The sequence below is a fragment of the Brachyhypopomus gauderio genome, chromosome 13 (genome assembly GCF_052324685.1).
Source record: "Brachyhypopomus gauderio isolate BG-103 chromosome 13, BGAUD_0.2, whole genome shotgun sequence".
In the NCBI taxonomy this organism is placed as follows: domain Eukaryota; kingdom Metazoa; phylum Chordata; class Actinopteri; order Gymnotiformes; family Hypopomidae; genus Brachyhypopomus; species Brachyhypopomus gauderio.
In genome coordinates this window covers 1784794-1811470 of record NC_135223.1, presented here as the reverse complement: position 1 = coordinate 1811470, position 26677 = coordinate 1784794, and the positions used below count along the sequence as shown (strand labels likewise).

The window sequence follows — 26677 nt, the reverse complement described above, 5'->3', positions numbered from 1 at the left end:
CCGTTACAGTTACGTACCTGTCAGTCATTACCGTCGTTCAAAATCAGTCTGAAAACTCATCTATATCAGCTAGCATATGAGTGAGCAATTGTTTGTTTAATCATTGTTTGGTTTTTTATAGGGCTGCACGATTAATCGTATTTTTATCGTTATCACGATGTGAAGTTTCACGATAAACACATCGAAAGAGCCACGATAACTCCTTGAATAACAGCAAACTCAAATTGCATTTTCCTTGTCCAGCAATAGAGGGAGCTATTCGCGCTGCAGACTATGATCACGTGACGTAAGTAGGCAAGAGGCAGAGTGAGGCAGAGTTGCCATGTTCGCGGTTTTCACGCCAAATTGGGCTTGTTTGAAAATCCAGCCGCGGGTAAAAATTCTGGGGCCGCAGGGTGCGGTTTTTTGGGCTACTTTTGAGTTGGGCTACTGTGGAAGTTACAAGTCAACACTAAGAATCGATCGTGATATAATACATAATTTGTCTCCATTTCACACTCGCCACTCCCCCCCCGCCGACAACTTACACTCGCAGATTTTGTGCGGAAAATTTTTTAGGACCTGGCAACCCTGGAGTGAGGTGAACACGCTCATCAGACACGCAATTTGGTTTAAGCCTGGTTTACACTTGATGCGGCGCGAGGGTCCGGGAGGCGAAAATAACGTAATCGCGGTGGCTTCGCCCGTGTGCAATGGCCTCGCGCGCTGTCGATTCACGAGGTCGTGCATAGTGTTGTCACGATACTAAGAATTACAACTTCGATACGATACTTTAAAAAGTATTGAAATTCGATACGATTTTCGATACCAAAGTCAGATACTGTGCTCATTTCCGTTTTAAAGGCTTTTTATTTATTTATTTATTTTTAATGAATATTGTATTTTGTTTCACAAATGTGAAATAAATAAAAGGTGTAGTCCCTACCACATTAAAACAGAAAAATTAATAATTGCACATTAATATAAATTAACAAAAATAATAGTAGTGCACTCTGGAATTCACATTTAGAAGTTTAAAAAGGCTAGTGCAAAAAGTGTATTTTAAGTATACTTTAAACAACTTTAACTCTTTAAGTAACTAAAACTTCAGTATTAGAGTTCAGTATTCATAGATGATTGATCCATTGTAGTACGATCACTCTTTTTTTTCTCCCTGTATGCTGTCGCACTTACGGCTCTTAAACCAAGAATATGACATTTGCTAGGATACCATAATCGGACACATAATTTTGTATGCTATAATACTAGAAATGGGAATAATCACCAACCTCTTGGAATGTTTTGTACAAATATGCATGCCTTCAGGTGTTTGGCCAGATTCGTTGTGTTAAGCTAGGTTTAAACTTTCGCGAGTGACCGTAGCGCGCGAGTCCGCACACCTTGTCCGCGTGCTTGAAAATGCTTGAAACAAATAGCTGTCTGACTGAACCGTTCTCTTGTATTTACGTTAACAAATACGAGCCTCTGGTAATTCCAGGACGAAACATGAGAGAATGTGAAGACATTAAAATTGGGCGTTTTGAAAATAAACAACCATTAAATAATGTGATAAAAAAGCGAATAATTTCGAGTATATGTATAAATATTTAACTAAAGTTTAACGTGCTGGGAAATATTGAAATGGACCTTGAAAGTGACGTACAAGTGCTTTAATTCCACCTTGTTGGTGTATGAACCCTACAAACATGACTGTTCATTGTGCTGCGGCGCGCGCTAAGTTACAAAATTCTAGAGGTGCACGACCTCGCGAATTGACAGCGCGCGAGGCTACCGCGATTACATCATTTTTACCGCGCGGACCCTCGCGCTGCTCGCGGCGCGTCAAGTATAAACCAGGCTTTAGCGCCCTTCGTTGAAATGTTCCGAAAGCACCGCCTGCAAACTGGCTTGTTCATGTCCTTCGGTTTTCCATCTGTATCTGCTTCGAATCCAAAGTATTTCCACACAGCACTTCTGCTGCTTTCCTTGTTTCATTAAGACGAGCTGCGAACACACTGCGTTTGTTTTAGCTGCCATTTCAGCATTACCAACTGTTCTGTGCATTACGGCACCTTGGGTGGGTCAAACGAAAGCGCATTTTATGTAAAAAGAATTGATTGGCTCCTTTGGTTGGTACAGCTTTAAAGCACCGTTTGCAGACCGGTTTTGATGTGTCCACGGGGTTGCCATGACCGTCTGAAATGTATGCAAATAATTCCATATTTCGCTTCGTGCGTGTAGTCTTCACGTTCTCTCATGTTTCGTCCTGGAATTACAAGAGGCTCGTATTTGTTAACGTAATACAAGAGAATTGTTCAGTTAGACAGAAGTAGTTACAAGTAGTTACAATTTCAAGCATTTTCAAGTACTTTAGCCTAAATTCCAGCACTTTTCAAACCTGAAACACAAAGCAACATTAAAATTGGTCAGGTAAAAGTTCATTCCCCTGTATTTGAGGGGTGTTTTTTTATACTACTAGGCCTACATATCGTTTCGGACAACACTGCAAAGAATGTGACACGGCAAGATTAAACGCTTCCGCCGTTCGCGGAGGTTAACGAGGTGTGCGGAGTCGCTCACTCGTGAAAGTATAAACCTAGATTGAATCTATTGTTGAATAAACCTGCAAAATATTTGGAATTATTCTGGATTCATTACACAGTAAAAAACAAAACAAATTAACGTGCTGCTGTTCAGAGAGACACTACATTTCTGTATTTTAATCTTAATTTATCGTGGTTCACATCGATATCGGGATATCCAACAATGTTACCGCACATCGCAATTCTAGACCATATCGTTCACCCCTAGTTTTTTATTATTTTATAACATTTTTATTATTATTATTAATTTTTTATTGTACAGTGTCCTTGGGTCTCATGAAAGGCGCTTTATAAATAAAATTTATTATTATTATTATTACGTGCCTTTGTAATCAGATTGGAATATCTGGAACTGTACTTGATTGGATCCAGTCCTACTTCACTGACAGGTATCAGTTTGTTTCAATGGGAGGTTTTAGATCTGATTTGTGTATTCTGTCACATAGTGTCCCGCAGGGTTTGGTCCTTGGCCCACTCCTCTTCATACTTTACTTGCTCCCACTTGACGACATTATCCGTGGGCATGGGTTGCAGTTTCATTGCTTTGCTGATGTGCAGATTTACATTTACTCCAAACCTTCTTTTGGTCTACCGCCTCCTGCTCTGTTAAAGTGCCTAATTGATATGAGGACATGGATGGTTGAGAATTTTTTTAGTCTAAATAGTGATAAGACAGAGGCTGTAATAATTGCTTCTCCAGCTACCTGTAAGACAGCTTTCTTTCACCTCAGGAACATTGCCAGAATCCGGCCAATCCTCTCCCAAAATGCCGCTGAGGCTCTTGTTCACCCATTTGTTACTTCACGAATTGACTATTGCAATGCTGTTCTGCATGGACTTCCGGCTCAGCTGCTTAACAGGCTGCAACATGTGCAAAACGCAGCTGCAAGGATTTTAACCCGCACCAAATCCTGGGAGCATATTACACCTGTGCTGAAACGTCTACATTGGCTCCCGGTTCAGTACCGGATTCAATACAAGGTGATTGTACTGGTGTTCAAATCACTGCATGGCTGTGCACCATCTTATCTCGGTGGTCTGCATCAGTCCTACACTCCAGTGCGCACCTTGCGCTCGTCCGAGCGGTATCTACTTCAGGTGCCCGGAGACAATGGCATCCGTCCACTGCACTGTCAACAAACTTGAGTGACCACGAGCAGTGACAGGACGACAGCACCAGCGCCCCAGTCTCCCATAAAACCCTTAGTCTATGAACCCCTGGATCTGTACTTTTATCTAAGGGGGGATATTAATTATCAAACGCTAAACTAAATAAGTGGGTTTTCAACCTAGACTTAAAGATTGTGACTGTGTCGGAGTCCCGGACGCATTTAGGAAGATTATTCCAAAGCTGGGGGGCCTTACAAGAAAAGGCTCTTTCCCCTGCTGTTACCTTATTAATTTTTGGAACTAATAAAAGACCAGCACCCTGTGATCTTAGTGGGGGTTCGTAATAGGAAATAAGTTCCTGAAGGTACTCAGGAGCAAGCCCGTGCAGTGCTTTATAAGTTAATAAAAGAATTTTAAAGTCAATACGGAATTTAACTGGGAGCCAATGCAGGGCTGATAGGACTGGACTGATATGCTGAAATTTTCTAGTTCTGGTCAGAACCCTGGCTGCGGCATTTTGAACTATTTGAAGTTTATTTAGATTCCTATTTGAACATCCTGACAGTAGTGCATTGCAGTAGTCTAATCTAGAGCTAACAAAGGCGTGCACCAATTTTTCCGCATCATCCTGTGATAATGCATTTCTTAATTTAGCAATAGAAAAGCTATCCTAGTAGTATTATCTATGTATTTATCAAATGATAGGTCAGAGTCGAGTATGACGCCTAGGTTTTTGGCTACTGTGCCAGGTGTAAAGGGGTAGCCTGCGAGATTAAGCATTAGATCTGGAATTTTCTGTTTTGAGGCCTTAGGGCCCAGAAGGAGAACTTCTGTTTTGTCCTCATTAAGTTGGAGGAAGTTTAGAGACATCCAGCATTTAATATCTTTTACACAGGCCTCAATTTTTCTTAAACTGAGTTTGTCATCAGGTTTGGCTGATATGTAAAGTTGAGTGTCATCTGCATAGCAGTGAAAATTGACACCATGTTTGTTTATAACTGTGCCCAATGGTAGCATATATAATGCAAATAATAGTGGTCCTAGAATGGAGCCTTGCGGGACCCCATATTTAACTTTTGTACGTTTGGATGGAATATTATTGAGCTCTACAAACTGATAGCGATTTGTTAAGTAAGAATGAAACCATGAAAGGGCTGTGCCAGAGACTCCAACCCAGCGTTCTAACCTTTCTAGCAAGATCCTATGATCAATTGTGTCAAAAGCTGCACTAAGATCAAGAAGCACTAACAGCGATACATAACCTTGATCTGAAGCAAGGAGGAGGTCATTTGTTACTTTAACTAATGCTGTTTCAGTACTGTGATGGGGCCTAAAACCAGATTGGAACTTTTCAAATATGTGATGCCTATGCAGATATAGGCATAATTGCTGGGCAACAGCTTTTTCTATGATCTTAGATATAAATGATGTGTTTGAAATGTGTCTATAATTAGATAGTACAGTAGGATCAAGATTTGGTTTTTTAATCAGAGGTTTAATAACTGCTAATTTACATGATTTGGGCATGTGACCTATTGTAATGGATGAGTTAACTATAGTTAGAAGAGGTTCAGTTACCGCTGGTAATACCTCTTTTAATAACTTTGATGGAACCGAGTCTAGTGTGCAGGTAGCACAATTTAAGGAAGAAATTATTTTCTCTAATTCTGATTGTGGGAGTGGATGAAAAGCATCAAGTTTTTCTCCCAGTATGCGATTTAAATCGATGTCAACCAAACCAGATGACATACCAGTTGTATTACTAATAAAAGGTTTTATATTTTGTCTAATATTCTCTATTTTATTATCAAAAAAATCTATAAATACATTACTAGTGAGGTTTACTGGAATCTGAGGTTCTGCGCCTGCTTGATTTTTTGTAAGTTTGGAAATAGTATTAAAAAGAAATCTAGGATTGTTTTTATTTTTCTCTATCAGTGAGGCTAGGTATGCTGAGCGTGCTTTAGCGAGTGCCCGTTTGTAGTCAATGATGCTATCCTTCCAGGCACAGTAGAATACTTCCAACTTAGTAGATCGCCATTTACGCTCTAATTTACGTGCTATTTGTTTTAAGTTTCTAGTTTGGTCAGTGTACCACGGAGCGAGTTTTTTAGATCTAGTCTTTTTATATTTGAGTGGAGCTACTATGTCTAGAGCTGATCTGCAGGTATTCTCTATGCAGTTGGTTAGACTATCTAACTCTCCTGGATAGGATGGCGAGTGGGCTAGAGCAGTTAAATCAGGGAGGGCTTCAATAAACTGTGTTGCTGTTAATTAATTTATCGAGCGCTTTATACACTGCCAAGGAGACGGGCGGGTTTTTATGTTAAGATGAATCTCAGATTTGACTAAATAGTGATCAGATATAGCTACGGTTTGCGGGAGTATATTTATATTATCTACGTCAATACCCAACGTTAAGATTAAATCTAGGGCAGGGGTAATCAATTAAATCTTTCCGTGGTCCATTTTTGGCAGATAGCTCAGACTTTAGGTCCGGGTTCGCGGTGGCGAACGAAAGTTGTTGAGCGGGGGGGGGTTGAACGTAACACTCAAATGGGTGGTGAACGTAACACTCGTCTGAAAATAAATTCTCCGTTTTAAAATATAGTAAAATTTTTTTGGCATTTGGGTCCGTATCCAGTTAATCAGGAATGTGATTGGGTCCGGACAGGACGGCGTTCGGGTCCGGATCCGGACCGCGGTCCGCCATTTGGTGATACCTGATCTATGGTATGATTTTGATAGTGGGTCCTACAACGTTTTGTGTAATGCCAACAGAGTTCAATATAGAAGTAAAAGCCCTTGTCAGTGGATCCTCCGCATTATCAAAATGTATGTTAAAGTCTCCTACCATTATTATTTTGTCACTACTAACTGCTAAATTTGCTGTAAAATCTGTGAAATCTTTTAAGAAATCTGAGAAATCAGATGGACTAATTACATTAATAGACAGCATCTCAAATGAATTAAAGATATCCAAGTATTTCTGATGAATTTCTAAACAATCACGATATATTATACATATTCCTCCTACTCTGCCTGACAATCTAGGTTTATGTATATAACTATATCCCACAGGAGTGGCTTCGTTTAGAGACAAATAGTCACCAGATTGAATCCACGTTTCAGTTAGACATAGAATATCAATTTTCTGGTCAGTTATAAGTTCATTCATAAAAACTATATATATCACACTACACGTACAAATACGTACGTACAAAAAAATGTCCTTTGTGGATCGTGTGACTTTTTGCGCACTTTAGCAGGAGCACTTTCTAAAGAGGCCAACATCATTTTTACCTTCAGTCTACCTGGAAACATGGCACATTGAGTAATTTTCTGTGATATGTTGGTGCTGCCCTTAGATAAATTCTCTGCACAATAATTTAAAAGATCAAATCACACTGCTAGAACTCATAAGGAGCTTCAACAGACCAAAGCGTAATACATAATTTAATACACAATTTATGTCCTAATAAACCAATACAAAATATTCATTAAATATTTTATATATTATAACGAACTATAATCATAATACTTGTAATTCTTTTAACCTTTATTTGCATAATTTCTTTGAGTTGTCTTGTATCCGATAATTTTAATAACAGTAATAAATAAATAAATAAATAATGAATTAATCATGCATACATACCTGTTTTTAACATATTGTGTCTAATTGTGTTAACAGAATCTTTAGGTTACAGCATTTTCTCAGAACATTATTAAATATTCATTCGAATGAATTTATATTGAAGAATCTCTCCACCGATTACAGACTTTTCTTCATTTAGCTTTAATACAGTCCAGGGCTGGACTGGTAAACTGGGCCGACAGTCCTCAGGGGCCGATGGATTTTTTTCTTTCCCTTTTTTTTCTAAGAGACCAACCCACAGTTTAGAGGGGGCGGCCCATTGGCCCCTCCTCAATATAGACAGTGGACTGAACCAATCAGGATATATGATGAAAGCGGCCCCTTTCTCTGCGTGGTCTGCTGTAACTCCCGCTACGTTCAGTGATGAGTGCGCTGTTAAGGGAGAGGCAGCATGGAGCAACAGAAGGGGTGCGGAGAAGTTACGTGCGAAGAAATTGAAGAGTCTCAATGTAGATCATACAAAATGTGTAAAAATCACAGACATGTTCGCTGCTGTAGCCTCCGCGTCCTCTGTAGGTGAAGACAGCAGCAGCAGACAGAGAGAGCAGCAGCCAGAGACGCAGGCTTGTGAAATGGCGCATTTCCACTAGGGCCTGCTTGGCGCAGTACGGTTCGATACGGATCGATTCGCAACGGAACGGTACGGTCGCGTTGTGTTTCCATTACAATGGTGGACCAACACAATGTGGGTGGAGTCGCTGTTGGCGCGCGGATTGTAGTGTCGTGACATCATTTGTATGCGACCACAACACTGGTCGATGCCCCTTAACACATAGCGTTATTGTATCTTATTTATCTTTATCTTCATTATTGTATGTGGTTGCTCCAATTATTGATAATAATTTGGTATTACTCAAACAGGCTGAACACACCCTGCATAAAAAGCATCAGTCATACAATCAAATGAAATTAAACTTTATTATGAAATATAGATATTTAAAGTACAACATATGTAAATAATATAGTTATAGTTTAAAAAAGTGCAAAAAGCAAATTACCTAAAAATAACGTATAGCTTTATATGAAATAAATATTTATAGTACTACAAGCAACATTTTGTGTGCTTTTACTGGCGTCTGTCTCGCATGGTGTTCACAAGTTCGCCAAGCCCCCCTGAGGAAAGCCCGGTTGAAGGAAACATTTTCCGCCAACTCCGCTCGCCTCGTCAGTGGAAGGGGAATCTTGAACGTAAAAAATAACAAATATTAAACACAAGCATTCCCGTGAAAGCAACAACAATATAGTGTAACTGCACAAAATGTGTAGCACGTCATCGCTGCTCGTGCTTTGTTTATGGCTACTGCTAACTAACTAGTGGCCCCGTCCAGTTCGCCCTGGATTTTTTTGATCGGTGATTATTAACAGAAAGGTTTGTACCTCGGCGTTTGACCAGGGAACAGACTTCGCTCCTTGGGTTTTAAAAATGGCTGAGGAGGAGGGATCACGTGACCTCTCGGCGGCGATGCACAAAAAGTTTTGAGCTCTGCTTATAAACCCATAATTTTTCATTTATCCTGACATATACTGGACTTGCTTTCACTCAGTGCCTTGCTGATATCAATTTCCACATGGAGCACCGAAAAAGAGAAAGTGAGCATTCGCCATTAAAGAAAAAAATCAAGGATCATTCTATCTCTAAAGAGGAGCTGGATGAAGCTATTGCTAACGGCATTAGGCTAGCCCTTAAAGAGCAACAGGCTACCCTGGATTCTGCCGTCGCTGCGGTGGTACGAGAGGCTGTGGACTCGATTCTGACTCCTAGGTTTCATGATATTCAAGTTAGTTTGCAGAAAAACAACGAAGCCATTCAGAACCTGAGCTCTGAACTCGAACTACAGGTGAAAGCGGTTAAACAAACCCGCGATAGAGTGGACTCCATGCAGGCCGCGGTAAGGGAAGATAGGCGTGCAGCTGCAGACCTCAAAAGTCACGTCGATAAACTTACCGACAAAATTACAGACTTTGAGGACAGAAGCAGGAGGAATAACATAAGACTGGTTGGGCTACCAGAATCGGCCGAAGGGTCAGACGCAGCGGGTTTTGTTCGCGCTAACATCTCTAAATGGATCCCTGCATTAAAGGGGCGAGACATTGAGATCGACCGCGCACACCGCGTTTACAGCGGTAAAGAGAACGACACCGGCCGGCCACGTACTCTGATCTTTAGGGTTCTAAGATGGCAAGACAGAGTCACTATCCTCAACGGAGCTCGGAAAGCATATCCGGTGAAGCACGCACAAAACGCATTATTGTTTTTCCCTGATTTTAGTCCAGCAACAACCGCAAGACGAAAAAACTTCAACCCAGTCATGAAAAAAATGAGCGCAATGGGTTTACAGCCTTTTCTCCTCTATCCTGCAACGATTAAACTGCATCGTGGGAAAATGGTAACATTTGATGATCCTCAAAAAGCAGAGAACTTTGTTCAATCACTGTCCCAGCGCTCTATCAACGAAGAACAGAGTCCATCGGAACGGCGAGTAGCTGCTGGTGCCCATGTGGGAGATATGGATGAAAGTTAAGTGACCACTAGGCTGTAATGCTTATTCAAACACGAACTAAAAAGGCACACTTGGGCTATTTGAATACATATTGGTTTACAATGGGAGTAAGACCAGTTATTAATATTGACGCTCCTTTTTGATGGGTTATATGGGTTGATCTTGGTTATCGTGGGTTGCAGCGGTCATGCCACGGATCAACAGCTGTTTTTGTTTCTTACAGACCTATAGAATTTATATCTGTGCGGTCTGTGCTTTTCTTGTATATAGTTTTCTTATTTCTCCTAGCGACAGACTACAAACTATTACTGTGGGTACATCGCTACTACTTGTGCATATGTGCATGTATATGTACGTATATATCTATATGTGTATATTTTGCTTTATTTGGAGGACCGGTCTCCACCACCCGTTCTATTATACATTCGAGAACAATTCGATATAGATTATGGCAACAATACCCCTGAATATATTAACACTTAATGTAAATGGGCTTAATTCAGCAGTAAAACGAACAAGAGTTCTGGAGTACCTCCATCGGAAATCTGTCTCGATAGCTTTGATACAGGAAACACACCTTAAACAATGTGATGTCCATCGCTTCCAAAATAAGTGTTATAAAATTGCTGTGTCCTCGTCCGCTCCTAATAAAACTAGGGGTGTTGCTATATTGGTTCAAAGGAGACTACCCATCACCATTGACCACGTAGAAAATGACCAAGAGGGTAGACATGCTTTTATTAAAATAAGACTAGGCACAACTAGACTTGCCTTAGTTTCGGTATACTGTCCCAATGAATTGGATAGAACATTTTTAAGTGGGCTCTGCAACACATTGCTGGAATTATCAGACTCTCATTTGCTGGTCGGTGGTGATTTCAATGCTGTGATAGATCCTGTAATCGATAAGTCCTGTCCTGATAGCTCTATGTCATTAAATTCCAAACTTCTAAATACATTTATTAAAGATCTTGATATTATTGATTTATGGCGTTTTAAAAACAATGCAACTAAAGCATATACATTTTACTCACATAGACACAAGTCTTTTTCTAGGATCGATTATATTTTTGCTAGTCCCCCCCTTGTTTCAGCAGAAACGTCCATCACTATTTTACCTATGTTGTTATCTGATCATTCAGCTGTTTTTTGTAGTTTTCTCCTTCCAGAAATAACCAAAGCCCCCAGGTGGAGGTTCAATAGCTCACTCTTGACTAACTCAAATTTTCTTAGTTCAATTAAAACCGAGTTACGTATCTTTATTTCCATTAATAGTTCTCACAGTTGTAACCCTCAAATCCTGTGGGAGGCAACAAAGTGCTTTATAAGGGGGTTTTGTATATCATTCTCTTCAACTCTCTCCAAATCACAAAGACAAACACTTAATGATTTAGAAAATAATATAGAATTTTTAGAAACCCTGCAAAAACAATGTTTTTCTGAAGATCGAATGGTCAACTTAAGATCCTTAAAGGAACAACATAAACTTCTTTCAATTGCTAAGGCTGAGTTTATTTTACATAGAACCAGATATAAATACTATGTTGATGCAGAAAGGCCTAGTCACTTGTTGGCTCTCAGACTGAAAGAATGTGAAGCTAAAGCCTACATAAATGGAATTCCAAACTCGAATGATCAACTAATCACTGATCCTGCAGCTATCAATGATATTTTCAAAACGTTCTATACAAATCTATATAAATCAGAGATAGCTTATGATGCAACTCAATGTCAGAAATTCCTGGGTGGGTTAAAGCTTCCAGTCCTTTCACAATTGGATAGAGATCTCCTTGATGCTCCTATAAAATTGGAAGAACTTCACAAGGCTAAGACCTTCAGAAGAACAAATCACCAGGTTTAGATGGGTTGCCACCTGAGCTACCTTGATCTTTGGGATTTGGTAGGGCCTCTCATACTGGACTCCTTTAATTTTGCTATTGAGTCTGGAAGTTTTCACAGGGATCAGAAAACTGCGTTAATATCCCTTTTACTGAAAAAAGGAAAAGACCCGTTACAATGCTCAAGTTACAGACCCATATCACTTATTTACAGTGATGTGAAATTATTCGCCAAAGTTGTTGCCTTACGTTTAGAAACTGTAATATCTACATTAATTAACGAAGATCAGGCTGGGTTCATTAAGGGACGTCTTGCCTCAGATAACATCCGCAGACTGTTCCACGTTCTAGATGCTGCACACACGTTCTCTAGCCCCTGTGCTGTTTTCTCTTTAGATGCAGAGAAAGCTTTTGATAGGGTTGAATGGAGTTATATGTGGGCTGTCCTTGAACACTTTGGTTTTGGTAAATTGTTCATTTCAATGCTACAAACATTGTACAATTCACCTTTGGCATCTGTACTAACTAACAATATCATATCACCTGCATTTCAACTTGAGCGTGGAACTAGGCAAGGATGCCCAATCTCTCCCCATCTTTTCTGTCTATCCTTGGAACCTTAAGCGCAAGCCATTAGACCAGGGGTGGCCAACCCGCGGCTCGCGAGCCGCATGCGGCTCTTTGCCTGGTTTCGTGCGGCTCCCCAGCCGGTCCGCGGGCTCACCTGCACTAACGGGGCGACACACTGCAACATTTTCGTGGTGCGCGGTTTGTTGTTTACAAGCCTAGCGAGCCGCTAATACTTTTAAAATCGCCGTAGTGGAAAACACGCATTTGACTGTCTTCACCCCCCCCCCCCCCGCTCAACAACTTACACTCGCCAGGCTTTACACTCGCCAATGCATGATGTGGCTCTTTGCCGTTACACAGTACAAAAAATGGCTCTAGGTCTCTGGCGGGTTGGCCACCCCTGCATTAGACAGTCCTCAATATCTCCCATCAATATTCGAGGTCATAGCAATTTTATATCACTTTACGCTGATGACGTTCTCCTATATTTAGACAACTTGGGCACTTCTATACAAATTGCAATGAAAATATTTGACAACTTCAACAGTTTATCAGGGTATAAGATTAATTGGTCCAAATCAGTTCTAATGCCGATAAATGACCTATGCAGAAACGTTACTATCCCTTCAATAATTCCGATTAAGCAGTCATTCACCTATCTTGGCATTGCTGTACATCTTGACATTCACAAATCAACAAAGGAAAATTTTATGACTACGCTGGATAGAATTAAACATGATCTGGAAAGGTGGAATAGTCTTAAGATCTCCCTGCAAGGAAGAATTGCGACAATCAAGATGAATGTACTGCCTCGACTCAACTTCCTATTCTTTATGCTACCACTCCCACCTCCTCTAAATTATTTTACTGAGATTGACTCTATTGTTTCAAAATTCTTGTGGAATAATAAACGACCTAGAATCCGGCTGACAACATTACAGCTGCCGAAGTCCATGGGAGGTTTAGCTGTACCAAATTTCAAAGTGTACTTTCTGTCCTTTCAGTTAAGAGACTTACGTGCTTGGCTCGACCCAGAGTGCAAAACCCCATGGGGGGCTATCGAATCTGCCCTGGTAAGGCCACATCGTTTACAGGATCTGCTATTTACAGGTACTGGCTCTAAAAATACCCACCTGAAATTTGGTTGTATTATTGCTCATTCCCTCAAGAACTGGTTCCATGTAGAAAAACTAATTGGGGGACCCTTTAAAATCTGCTTTTCCACTCCATTATGGCACAATTACAAACTTTTGAGAGGCACACAACCCTTTGTAGAATCCTCTTGGTCTTCTAAAGCCTGGTTTATACTTTCGCGAGCGACCGTAGCGCGCGGCTCCGCCCACCTCGCGCAACCCTGCTGTGGTGTAGGCGTTTATACTTTCGCGAACGTCGCGAGCGTCGCTGCAGTGTTCTCCAAAACGATAGGTGGCGATAGGTGGCAGTGGAGAATAAAAAACCCATGCAAAACCGGCGAAAGAACATTTTTACCTGACCAGAGACCGTATATATACACACATCAGGCATCAAACGTAATTATGGCTTTGCAGTGTTGTCCGAAACGATACGTTAACAAATACGAGCCTCTTGTAATTCCAGGACGAAACATGAGAGAACGTGAAGACGTTAGATGTCTGGGCGTTTTGAAAATAAACAACCATTAAATAATGTGATAAAAAAGCGAATTATTTTGATTCATTTCGAGTATATGTATAAATATTTAACTTAATTAAGTTTAACGTGCTGGGAAATATTGAAATGGACCTTTAAAGTGACGTACAAGTGCTTTAATTTCACCTTGTATAGGTGTATGAGCCCGGCAAACATGACTTTGTCCATCGCGCTGAAGCGCGGCGCGCGCGCGAAGTTACAAAATTCGAGAGGTGCGCGAGGCCCTCGCGCACGGGCGGAGCCACAGCGATTACGTCATTTTCGCCGCGCGGACCCTCAAGTATAAACCAGGCTTAAGGGTATCAACATCTGTGGCGACCTCTATCATAACAGAGGCTTCCACTCTTTTCAATCACTAAAGGTTACTTTTGATTTACCAGCATCTACTTATTTTGTGTATTTACAATTGAGATCAGCACTCAGGGCCTATGGAGTCCCCTGGGACTCTTGTATACCCAGTCACCCAGTGGTGAACTGGATACAACCTCACTTACCTTCAAGAGGTTGTGTTGCTAGGATCTATCGCAATCTAATTGAAGTCTCCATAAAACCTCTTTCTGTTACAACATTATGAGACAGGGAACTCGCCACCTTAGGTTATACTCCAGAATGGGATACTATTTGGTCCAATCTTAGCAAGACATCTAAAAATGTAGCACATCAGCTCATTCACTTTAAACTTATTCATAGAGCATACCTTACACCATACAGAAGATTTAGAATGAACATTCAAGCCAACTATTACTGTCATATATGCAACACATCTGCCCCTGGTACATTTCTGCATATGTTTTGGGAATGCCCCTTAATTGTAAAATTTTGGGAGTGTGTGAACTCAGGGCTGCGTGATATCTTAGACATAGAATACAATTGGGATCCATGTTTGTGTCTCCTGAATGACACTTCCAATTTGGAGCTGAAGATGCTACAGTGTAAACTATTGTTCTCTGGATTTACTGCTGCTAAAAAGACAATCCTACAAAACTGGATTACGCCTGGACTTCACATGGAATCATACTGGGTAGTTAATCTATTAAATATTGCAAAACTTGAAAGTACTGCTGCCCGACTTCATAATGCTAAACCCAAGACAGTTGAAACTTGGCAAATCTTTGTGTTGAGTATTCTGGACTTTCTGCAAAATATACATTGAATATAGATACTTCCTTCTATTTATCTCTCTTTTTTATTTATTTATTTATTTTTTCTGTGTTTATGAAGCTGAATGTACCATTCAAATCTGTAAAACTTTCTTTCTCTTACATTTGTACTGTTTGTCTGTCGCTCCCCACCCCTCTGTTATTGGAATGTTGTGTAAAAAATAAAAAATTTTGATCAAAAAAAAAAAATGGCTGAGGAGTCCATAGCATAGCGGAGGAGTCGCTCTCCTGACGCAACCTGTGACGACACTCCCTGGCCAATCAGTGTCATGCTGTTCCTCCACGTCACAGAACTGTACCGCTTCGGAACGGTTAGAACCTCGAGCGAGTCGGTACGAAAATATTACCCGAAGGGGCCGGCTAACTGGGAACTGGTACTAATGGAAACACTCACAAACCGTCGCGAATCAAACTGTACCGCGCCAAGTAGGCCCTAGTGGAAATGCGCCAAAAGAAAAACCGAGGGACAGACTGAGAGGGAAAGTGTAGAACATAAGCAGGTAGTAACGTTAGGATAACACAGGGACTTTATTCAATCAATCAATCAATCAAAGTTTATTTGTATAGCGCTTTTAACAACTCAAGTTGTCGCAAAGCAGCTTTACAGGGTTTACAAGGTTAACAATACTATGGGTCCAGAACCCTAATGAGCAAGCCAAAGGCGACAGTGGCGAGGAAAAACTCCCTATGATGGTGGGATTAGGAAGAAACCTCGGGAGAACCAAGACTCAAAAGGGAACCCATCCTCCATTGGGCGGCCCGTTAACACACAAATACACAAGTCACACATAATTCACACAATCAGACTAGGTAAAAGGTAGAATTGAAAGTTCTGGGTTTTGATATTGTCACTGTAAATGTCTGTTGATGAATGCCAGGCTTTCATTCCGTGTCGGAGCAGTGATGCTGGTATTGTAGGCTCCGACTGCAGTGTTACTCCCCAGGTGAACCCCGGTATCAGCACATCCACCGGCAGCCAGACCATCCCCCAGGTGCCTGCAGGTGCCTGTATCCAATCGTCTTGTGTAGAGCCATGCAAGAAGATAGATAATACAGACTGAGTGGACATGAATTTAAACCACCGTTGATTTAAATGTACGTAGCTCACGTGCCAGTGATCAGCATGTGGCTCCGGCAGACTAATCTATAGCAGCATAACTAAAGGGAGAGGTTCAGAGGTGACCACAGGCATGAGGGCTCACTGAGACATTGCTTTCCAGTCAAGTCATAGTCACAAATAGAGTGATGCCAAGACACAGCTGGATGACAGCATCAACATCTCAGATCACCAGAAATCTCAACGTCTGGGGGCCCCCAAGCCCCTACACCTTACAAGGGGAATTTTAGCTGAAGGCTTGACTAAACAGGTGAGTCTTAAGTCTAGATTTAAAGATTGGAACTGTGTCAGAGTCTCGGATTGGAGCTGGAAGGCTATTCCATAATTGAGGGGCTTTAAAAGAGAAAGCTCTGCCTCCGGCTGTAGTTTTACTAATTTTTGGAACTACGAGAAATCCAGCATTTTGGGAGCGCAAAGGGCGAGATGGGTTGTAGTAATCAATGAGTTCACTCAGATATTGTGGGGCAAGACCATTTAACGCCTTATAGGTTAACAGGAGAACTTTAAATTCAATGCGATATTTAATCGGCAGCCAGTGTAGTGCGGCGAGAGTGGGACTAATATGATCGAATTTCCTAGCCTTGGTTAGGACTCTAGCTGCGGCATTTTGTACAAGTTGTAGCTTCTTTATGGACTGTTTAGAGCATCCAATTAGAAGACTATTACAGTAGTCCAATCTCGATGAGACAAAAGCATGAACTAGCTTCTCTGCATCAGCTAATGAAAGTAAGTGTCTCAGCTTGGCAATATTACGTAAATGGAAAAAGGCAGCCTTAGTGACATTGCATACATGTGTGTCAAATGAAAGATCAGAATCAATAGTGACACCTAAACTTTTTGCAGTAGACTTTATTACATGAGAATGATGAGCGATTGATTAGTATCAATATTAATTGGTATTTGCATACTTCCCAAAATCTGGCAGCCACGCGTCCTTATTCTGATAAAATAGCAAATGGTCAAGACTGAGAAGTGTAGGATGTAGTGTTGTCAAAAAATTGATATATCGATACGTATCGATACTGAACATTCTGAAACGGTACAATACTCGTTTCTACAAGTATCGATTCTTTTTACATAAAATGCGCTTTCGTTTGACCCACCCAATGTAATGCACAGAACAGTTTGTAATGCTAAAATGGCAGCTAAAGCAAACACAGTGTGTTCGCAGTTCGTCTTAATAAACAAGGAAAGCAGCAGAATTGCTGTGTGGAAATACTTGGAAAACCGAAGGACACGAGCAAGCCAGTTTGCAAGCAGTGCTTTCGGAACATTTCAACAAAGGGCACTAAAGCCTGGTTTATACTTGACGGAGGGTTCGCGCAGCAAAAATGACGTAATCGCGGTGGCCTCGCACGCTGTCGATTCACGTGGTCGTGCACCTCTCGAATTTTGTAACTGCGCGCGCCGCAGCGCAATGTACAGTCATGTTTGCAGGGTCTTACACCTTTACAAGGTGGAATTCAAGCACTTGTACGTCACTTTCAGGGTCCATTTCAATATTTCCCAGCATGTTAAACCTAATTAAGTTAAATATTTATACATATACTCGAAATGATTCTAAAGAATTTGCTTTTTATCACATTATTTAATGGTTGTTTATTTTCAAAACGCCCAATCTTAACGTCTTCACGTTCTCTCATGTTTCGTCCTGGAATTACAAGAGGCTCGTGTTTGTTAACGTAATACAAGAGAACTGTTCAGTCAGACAGATATTGGTTGAGAAATGAAGTTACAATTTCAAGCATTTTCAAGTCTTAATACCAGCACTTTTCAAACCTGAAACACAAAGCAACATTAAAATTCGTCAGATAAATGTTCCTTCCCCTGTTTTTAAAGGGTGTTTCTTTATACTACCACATATCGTTTCGGACAAGTGGTTCGCGCAGGATCGCGGACTCGCGCGTTACGGTCACTCGCGAAAATATAAACCTAGCTTAACACAACGAATCTGGCCAAACACCTGAAGGACCGGCACACAGATTTGTACAAAGAATTCCAAGAGGTTGGTGATTATTCCCATTTCTAGTATTACTACAGCATACAAGATTATGTGTCCGATTATGGTATCCTAGCAAATGTTTGTTATATTCTTGGTTTAAGAGCCGTAAGTGCGACAGCATACAGGGAGAAAAAAAAGAGTGATCGTACTACAACGGATCAATCATCTATGAATACCAGACATCCCAAGTTGCAAAAGTTGATTTCGGGGAGGTTACCCAGGCGAGTGTAATTTGTTGAGCGGGGGGGAGGGGGGAGGGTGTGACTCTTTGCAGAGAACAGGCCAATCAGAACCCTCTCTGTTTTCTCTCTCTCCGTACCTTCCCACACGCAATTAGAGAAAAAAAGTCTGTCGCCTGTGTGCGCGTTTGTGTGCAGTGCACTCTTGGGGCACTCGTTCTGAAATTCCGGGAGATTATATGTGACTCGCGGGCATCAGGGAGCCACTACCGAAATGCGGGAGACTCCCGCAGCTTCTGGGAGACTTGGGATGTCTGGAATACTGAACTCTACTCTAATACTGAAGTTTTAGTTACTTAAAGACCTAAAGTTAAAATACACTTTTTGCACTAGCCTTTTTTGACTTCTAAATGTGAATTCCAGAGTGCACTACTATTATTTATGTTAATTTATATTAACGTGCAATTTATGTTTCTGTTTTAATGTGGTAGGGACTACACCTTTTTATTTATTTCAAGTCAAGTGTCAAGTCAAGTGGCTTTTTATTGTCGTTACATCTGAGTACAGGTACACAGTGTGATGAAATTTCGTTCCTTCGGAACCATGGTGCAACACAAATTGACAGTACAACAGACAACATAAAGTGCGGCAGTGTAGCAGTTTAAGAATGTGCAGCATAGGGCAATCTCACAGCAAAACATTACAATAAATACAACAGGCCAGAGACAATTGAGACATGATGGTGTAAACTGCTGGTACAGTGCAATGTGGTCTAAGTGGTGTCTGAGATGAGTGATATACTGTGTCATATGGAACATACATGAACACAGTGGTTCTGAGGTAGTTATTAGGTCCTGTGGGAGAGCAGCAAATATTTCTGGTGGGGGGTTTCAGTGCAGTCTTTTTGTTCGTGTGTGGGGTCAGATCAGTGTTGGTGTGTATTTGACATTTGTGAAACAAAATACAATATTCATTTGTTTGTTTATAAAAATAAAAAGGCTTTAAAACGGAAATGAGCACAGTATCTGACTTTGGTATCGAAAATGGTATCGAATTTCAATATTTTTTTAAAGTATCGTATCTAAGTTGTAATTCTTAGTATCGTGAAGTATGAGCAGCAAGTATCCGTTTTAGGCTATCATATCATTTTAGATATTTAGGTTAAAGGTGTGTTAAAAGGCTGCATAGAAGTTTGAATTTGTAGCCTCTATGCTGTGGTTCAACATGTTTTAAAAAGCACTCAAACAAGTAAAATTATAGATTTTAAAACTTATAAATGATAAATAAAAGCTTTGCAATTTAAGCTTGACTACAGTAAGTGTAAAAAATATATATAAAAGTAATATTAGCAAAAGATATGCCCACACTGAATAAGAGTAAAACAGTGTCAAATGCTTTTGACATATTTGCGTTGCATGAATTCATAAAGCAGGTTCGTTTGTAGCCAGATACAAATGTTATAGCTGTTTAAAGGGGGGAGCACCTTTAACCTGAAGAATTAGAATTGAGCTGTTATATCGGAGAAATTCAGAAAATACATATTAGAGATGATTTCAATAAAATCATAAAAGTGATTATGATATAATAATGCTAAGATTGAATCCAATTACTTTAGCCAGTAATTTTTAAATTAACTTTTTTCCCCATGTCGTACCACACACAAATTACAAGTCGGTTGTGCTGCGCTAATTATGAGGGGCCGGTCTAAACCAAAAATGCCAGGGCCGATTCAGTCCAGCCCTGATACAGTCTGAGAAAAAAGGCATTATACTGAAGAATCTCTCCACCGATCACAGACTTGTCTTCATTTAGCTTTAATATAGTCTGAAAAAAGGTGCATTTTTCTTCCATTTAAAATGTTGTAACTTTTTTATTTCTAACCTATTTTAACATGGATGGTGTTGTTCTGTTTGTATTTAAAGGCTCTATTCAGTGGTGTGATTTAAATTGCCATTTTAGGACTTTAAATTTTTTTGTAACATACCTACATCTTACTGCTTATGTCGGGGATGGGCAACTTCCATGATAAAGAGGGCCAAAATTTTTTCAGCACTATTATTGGAGGGCCACATGACCATGCACTTCAAATAATTGGATATGAAAGACACTACAAATTATTCTCAATAAGAACACATTTTAAATGAATTCAGATCTGTATGTTTATTGCACCAACATGCATCTTAATAAGCAACAAATACAAAACATTTGCTTAATAAAAAAGTGCAAAAAGGAATTTGAACTCCTTCATATCAAAGAACTGTAATGCGTAGCGCGCTGCGGAGCGAGGAGGCGGACACAAACGCTGAGAAGAGCGAGATTTAATAAGGGGAATTCCATAGGAGAAGTCGTTTGTACAGGCACGGGTCAAAACGGGAGAGCCGTCCAAGTGGTCAACAGGTAGGAGTTGTAACAAGAGAGCCATTCACAGTGGAGAAACACAATGGAGACTGAAAATACCAGAACAGCGATGACGGATAATCCACAAAACCGAACAAACCATAAATAACCGACAACGGGCGAAACACAGAGATACAAGTACACATTACTAAACTAGACACAGCTGAACACAATGACGACACGGGCGTGGCAGACAGAGGGAAACCAGGACAACAGACACGCAGGGCGGGATAACCGGGCAAGGAACTACACCGACACGGGAGAGGGCGGCGTAGCCCTACGTGACAAGAACAAAAAAGTCCTGCTCTATCGGTTTTTTCTTTTAATTATTAAATTATTATTGATCTATTTGCAGGCCGCACTGAGTGAGGACGCGGGCTGCCAGTTGCCCATCCCTGGCTTATGTTTTTGCGATAGTGAATCTGATAAAAACAAGAGAGCTTCATACCTTTTAAAACTCACAAGGATTCACTAAATTTGAGGAGGACCCCCAGATAACTCCATTATATAAACATTTATGTGCATTTATTGCTCAGGTGTTGCATTTTGTCGCTTCATAGATTCTCTCGTCTCCTTACACGGGTTGTTTAGATTAATATACTTTATAAATGTGTTTTTTTGTGTAGAATTATGCAAAAGAGGCTGTGTCCCAACTACACCACATTTTCAGTAATTGCTGGCATTGTCTTTTGCCAGGAAAAATTGTCAAATCTAAATTTCTTGCTTTAACCCATGCTTCAGAATGAATGTCTTTAGCATTATGCAGAGCCCAAATGGTTCTTTGTCATGATTGTTTCATCTTCATCTCACAATGATTTTGCAATGTCTTTTCCTCTAGGAATGAATGCTGTCCACTTTCATAAACACGTAAACTTGACCTACAAAAACACATTGATCTATGAGGAGTATGTCAGACCACTGAAATCAGTGAACATGGAAAAGGAGAAAAGCTACCACTGCTTAGAGTGTGGAAAGAGTTTTACTCAACAGAATCGTCTTCAACGGCACCAGCGCATTCACACAGGAGAGAAGCCATATCACTGCTCAGAGTGTGGGAAGAGTTTTGCTGAACAAAGTAGTCTTAAACAGCACCAGCGCACTCACACAGGAGAGAAGCCATATCACTGCTCAGAGTGTGGAAAGAGTTATACTCAACAGGGTAATCTTCGACTGCACCAGCGCATTCACACGGGAGAGAAGCCATATCACTGCTCAGAGTGTGGGAAGAGTTTTACTACACAGACTGGTCTTCAAAGGCACCAGCGCATTCACACGGGAGGGAAGCCATATCACTGCTCAGAGTGTGGGAAGAGTTTTACTCTACTGGGTAATCTTCGACGGCACCAGCGCATTCACACAGGAGAGAAGCCATATCACTGCTCAGAGTGTGGGAAGAGTTTTACTAGACAGAGTAGTCTTCAACGGCACCAGCGCATTCACACGGGACGGAAGCCATATCACTGCTCAGAGTGTGGGAAGAGTTTTACTCTACGGAGTTATCTTCAACGGCACCAGCGCATTCACACAGAAAAGAAGCCATATCACTGCTCAGAGTGTGGAAAGAGTTTTACTCACCAGAGTAGTTTTCAACTGCACCAGCGCATTCACATGGGAGAGAAGCCATATCACTGCTCAGAGTGTGGGAAGAGTTTTACTACACAGAGTAGTCTTCAACGGCACCAGCGCATTCACACGGGAGGGAAGCCATTTCACTGCTCAGAGTGTGGGAAGAGTTTTACTCTACTGAGTATTCTTCGAGAGCACCAGCGTATTCACACAGGAGAGAAGCCATATCACTGCTCAGAGTGTGGGAAGAGTTTTACTCAACAGAGTAGTCTTCAACAGCACCAGTGCATTCACACAGGAGAGAAGCCATATCACTGCTCAGAGTGTGGGAAGAGTTTTACTCTACGGAATAATCTTCAACGGCACCAGCACATTCACACAGGAGAGAAGCCATATCACTGCTCAGAGTGTGGGAAGAGTTTTACTCTACCGAGTAAACTTCAAGAGCACCAGCGCATTCACACAGGAGAGAAGCCATATCACTGCTCAGAGTGTGGAAAGAGTTTTACTCTACAGAGTAATCTTCGACAGCACCAGCGCATTCACACAGGAGAGAAGCCATATCACTGCTCAGAGTGTGGAAAGAGTTTTAGTCTACAGGGTAGTCTTCGACAGCACCAGCGCATTCACACAGGAGAGAAGCCATATCACTGCTCAGAGTGTGGAAAGAGTTTTAGTCTACAGGGTAGTCTTCGACAGCACCAGCGCATTCACACAGGAGAGAAGCCATATCACTGCTCAGAGTGTGGGAAGAGTTTTACTCTACGGAGTTATCTTCAACGGCACCAGCGCATTCACACAAAAAAGAAGCCATATCACTGCTGAGAGTGGGGAAGTCTGATACTTCTAGCTATAGTTCCACTGAATTAGTACAGAATGACGCAGGCTGGACAGACTACATGTGATCTGCATTAAACAGTAGTGGGAGACACTGAGCACAGACGCTTGAATGTTTCCTCATCAGTCATAAATGATTTTAGTTTACTTATGTTTTACTTAGTTTACTCTCCATGGCCAGCAATGCTAACTGGACTATTCACATACATCAGTGTCCCTGCTTGGTTAAGGATGAGATTAGTTTGTTAGAGTAAATGTGGATCAGCACATAAGAGATAGTATTTGGTAATTGGAACATGACAAACGTTACCGGATAATAATACAGAGGTGAATATACGAAAAACCTCAAATACAAATATACCCCGTACCCCCAAGAATGTTTTGGTACCTCTGGGGATTCTAGGGGTGCATCCAGGGGTACATGAGCTGGAACAGGTCCTATTGAGCACTGTATTGCTGTAGACCATTATTAGCAGGCTCAGGGCTGCATTGTACAGCCACAGACACTTGTCTGATTTCCTCTCTCGGCTGAGACGAGCCCAAATAAAAAAAACTGTCTGCTCTGGAGAATGAAACCTTCCAAATTATCCTCCTCATTGAACTCGTGGGATGGACAAATTGAGGAGGGTAGCTCAAACGGTTCACCATCCTTAACCTATATAATCAAGTCCTCAGACAAGATACGCATTGGAAGATAACTGTAATCGTTCTCACCTCATAAGGCTCCTTCACTGTCCTTTAATGGTGGATTATTCTGTGACGTGGCGGGTATTGCGCAATCAGGAAGCGGACACAGTCTCTGATGGGATTGGTTAAAAAAAACGTGTTTTACTTTGAACATACAGGGTTGCACACAAATTGACAGTAGACACGAACAGCACAAGCACAATGAGAGATAACACTAACGGAACTAACAGGCTAACACAGATATGACCAACTAATCATTAGACATAAAGACAACAGACTTGAGCAGCAACCTGACATATAACCGAACACTAAAACTTAGATAACAAACTACACAAAGGGAAATCTACAGACACGAGAAGCCATGAACATAACAGAAATATTGAAAGATTAACCAAATCTGACTTCCAATACACAACAGACTGCACAAGACCACAAACGATCACCATTTTTACTTTCACAATATGTTTCACTATAATATGCACCATCATCATACAATAACCCACAAAGACTGAACACCAAAGATTAAATACCAGAACTAAATTACAAATGAGACACAGCTGAACAGACTAAAATTGATACATGGTTGACAGGGAGGCAGGGCTAGACATCAAATCAAATCAAATATATTTGTATAGCGCTTTTCACAACACATCTTGTCACAAAGCGCTTTACAGGATTTACAAGGTTAACAATACTATGGGTCCAAATCCCTAATGAGCAAGCCAAAGGCGACAGTGGCAAGGAAAAACTCCCTAGATGGAGGGGAATAGGAAGAAACCTTGGGAGGACCAAGACTCAAAAGGGAACCCATCCTCCATTGGGCGGCCCGTTAACACACAAATTACACAAAAACAAATTATACAAATGAATACACAAGTCAAAAACAAATCACACAATCGGGCTAAGTATAAGGTAACTAGAATGAAAGTTCTGGGTGTTGATATTGTCAATGTAAATGTCTTGTGATGAATGGCAGGTTTTCATTCCGTGTCTGAGTGATGATACTGGTATTGTAGGCTCCAACTGCATTGTTACTCCCCAGGTGAACCTCGGAGAAGAAAGATATGTGATGTGGTAAATATGTAACAGATTATTCAAAGGCCAAACTAAACAGATAAGTCTTTAGTCGAGTTTTAAACATTGAGACTGTGTCTTAGTCCCGAATAAAGGCAGGAAGATTATTCCACATATTATATAATTAATATAATTCCATTATATAGGTTTTACAGTAAAACCTATGTGTCATATATTGTGGCTACTCCACCTCCACGCCCTGTGATACGGGGCTGATGAACATAACTGTATCCAGGAGGAGCTGCTTCATTAAAACTTACATATTCGTCTACTCTAGCCCATGTCTCTGTTAAACAGAGTGCATTTAGTCTGTTATCTGAGATTATTTCATTTACTATCACAGCTTTTGATGCAAGTGATCTAATGTTTTGAAGTCCTAGCTTAATATTGCTGTTCACTTCATGTTGATTATTTAACATGAATAATCATAAACATGAATAATTAGATTATTAAAACATATCGCCCTGTTATTCCTATATCTGCCACGGTTAACAGACCCAGTCTCAATGGTTTGGTAGGTAGGGAAGTAAGTTCTACTTAGCGAATGGCCGTTGGAAACCGTTTTTTTTTTCATTTTTGGGTGATGTTGTCCTTAACCATCTGTCTGTCTGTTGTCAGTTTTATGTATCAGCACCGTTATTTTGTTGTTTTGTTGTGTTAGCGCTTGCTAACAACTGTCCGGTCGCTGCTACTTTGTTGCCGTAAGAAACACAGAGCCATGACATGACACCCTCCTTAAAATCTCAGCATCACCTCTATTCCGTGACCTACAGAAAGCATGGACTACACTTGCTTGCAAAGTGAACATACAAGTTACGGTGTGTTTTGGATTCCTGTAAAAATATTAGGCCTGAAATTTCAATGTTTTTCAATAATTTAGTTCGTTTTTAATATGTGACTAAAGCTGATGTGAAATGTGCATAAATGTTTTAACTGGCACACCATGGAAACCATGGTGGTGTTTTTGACTCTTCTGAAAGTCTGTAAATGCTCTAGAGACAGATTAAAAGCAATACTATACAAACAGACCTTTTAGTGTTTTTTTGTCTTTAGTTTGTTACACTTACATCACGCTTGAACGTCTTGAACATATAACAATCGAAACATTACTTGGTAGCAATTCCTGAAAATAAATACCACTTTGCATTTATACAGCATACCTGTCAAGTGTCCCGTTTTGGCCGGGACAGTCCCGTATTTGTCCCGTATTTTCAGTTTTCAATTTTTATTTTTTTAAAACATTCATGTGCCGCTCCAAACAGAATTCTGTCACTAGCCTCGCGAGAACTGCCACCCAGACTACTGCAGGTAGCAGTTCTCGCGAGGCTAGTGACAGAATTCTGTTTTGGCGCGGCACATGAATGCTTTAAAAAATATATAAATTAAAACTCGCGGGTTTAGTGTCGACAGTGGGAGCAAACGTGGAACAACAAATCAGGATTTAACGAGAATAGGCAGTCCTGCCTAAAAAGCTAAGCGTACGTGTAAGTACCTTGACGAATGCGACAGGGAATTTATTTTCCTAAAGAGGAGCATGAAGGGGCACAGCTACTCATTCTGTAAGATATGTAGCTGTGATTTTAGTGTCTCTCATGGGGGAAGGAACAATGTCCGTCAGCACGAACAATCTGCCAAGCACAAACGCGGGCTAAAGGCACAGAAATATGCCCAGGAGATGTCCCCATTTGTAGCTAGAAATACCACTAGAAATTTTTAATTTTTTTATTCATTTGT

At 40.7% G+C, this 26677-nt stretch overlaps 1 protein-coding gene across 1 annotated transcript in view; it reads left to right on the top strand.

Moving 5' to 3' along the window:
- LOC143473277 (uncharacterized) overlaps positions 1 to 26174 on the top strand; it is a 34832-nt gene extending 8658 nt beyond the window's left edge. The window contains exon 2 of the mRNA XM_076970173.1: positions 21618 to 26174. Coding sequence (XP_076826288.1) covers positions 21620 to 23170 — 1551 coding nt within the window. The 5' untranslated portion in view covers positions 21618 to 21619 and the 3' untranslated portion in view covers positions 23171 to 26174. The remainder of the gene's footprint in view (positions 1 to 21617) is intronic.
- The last annotated feature ends 503 nt before the right edge of the window (positions 26175 to 26677 follow it).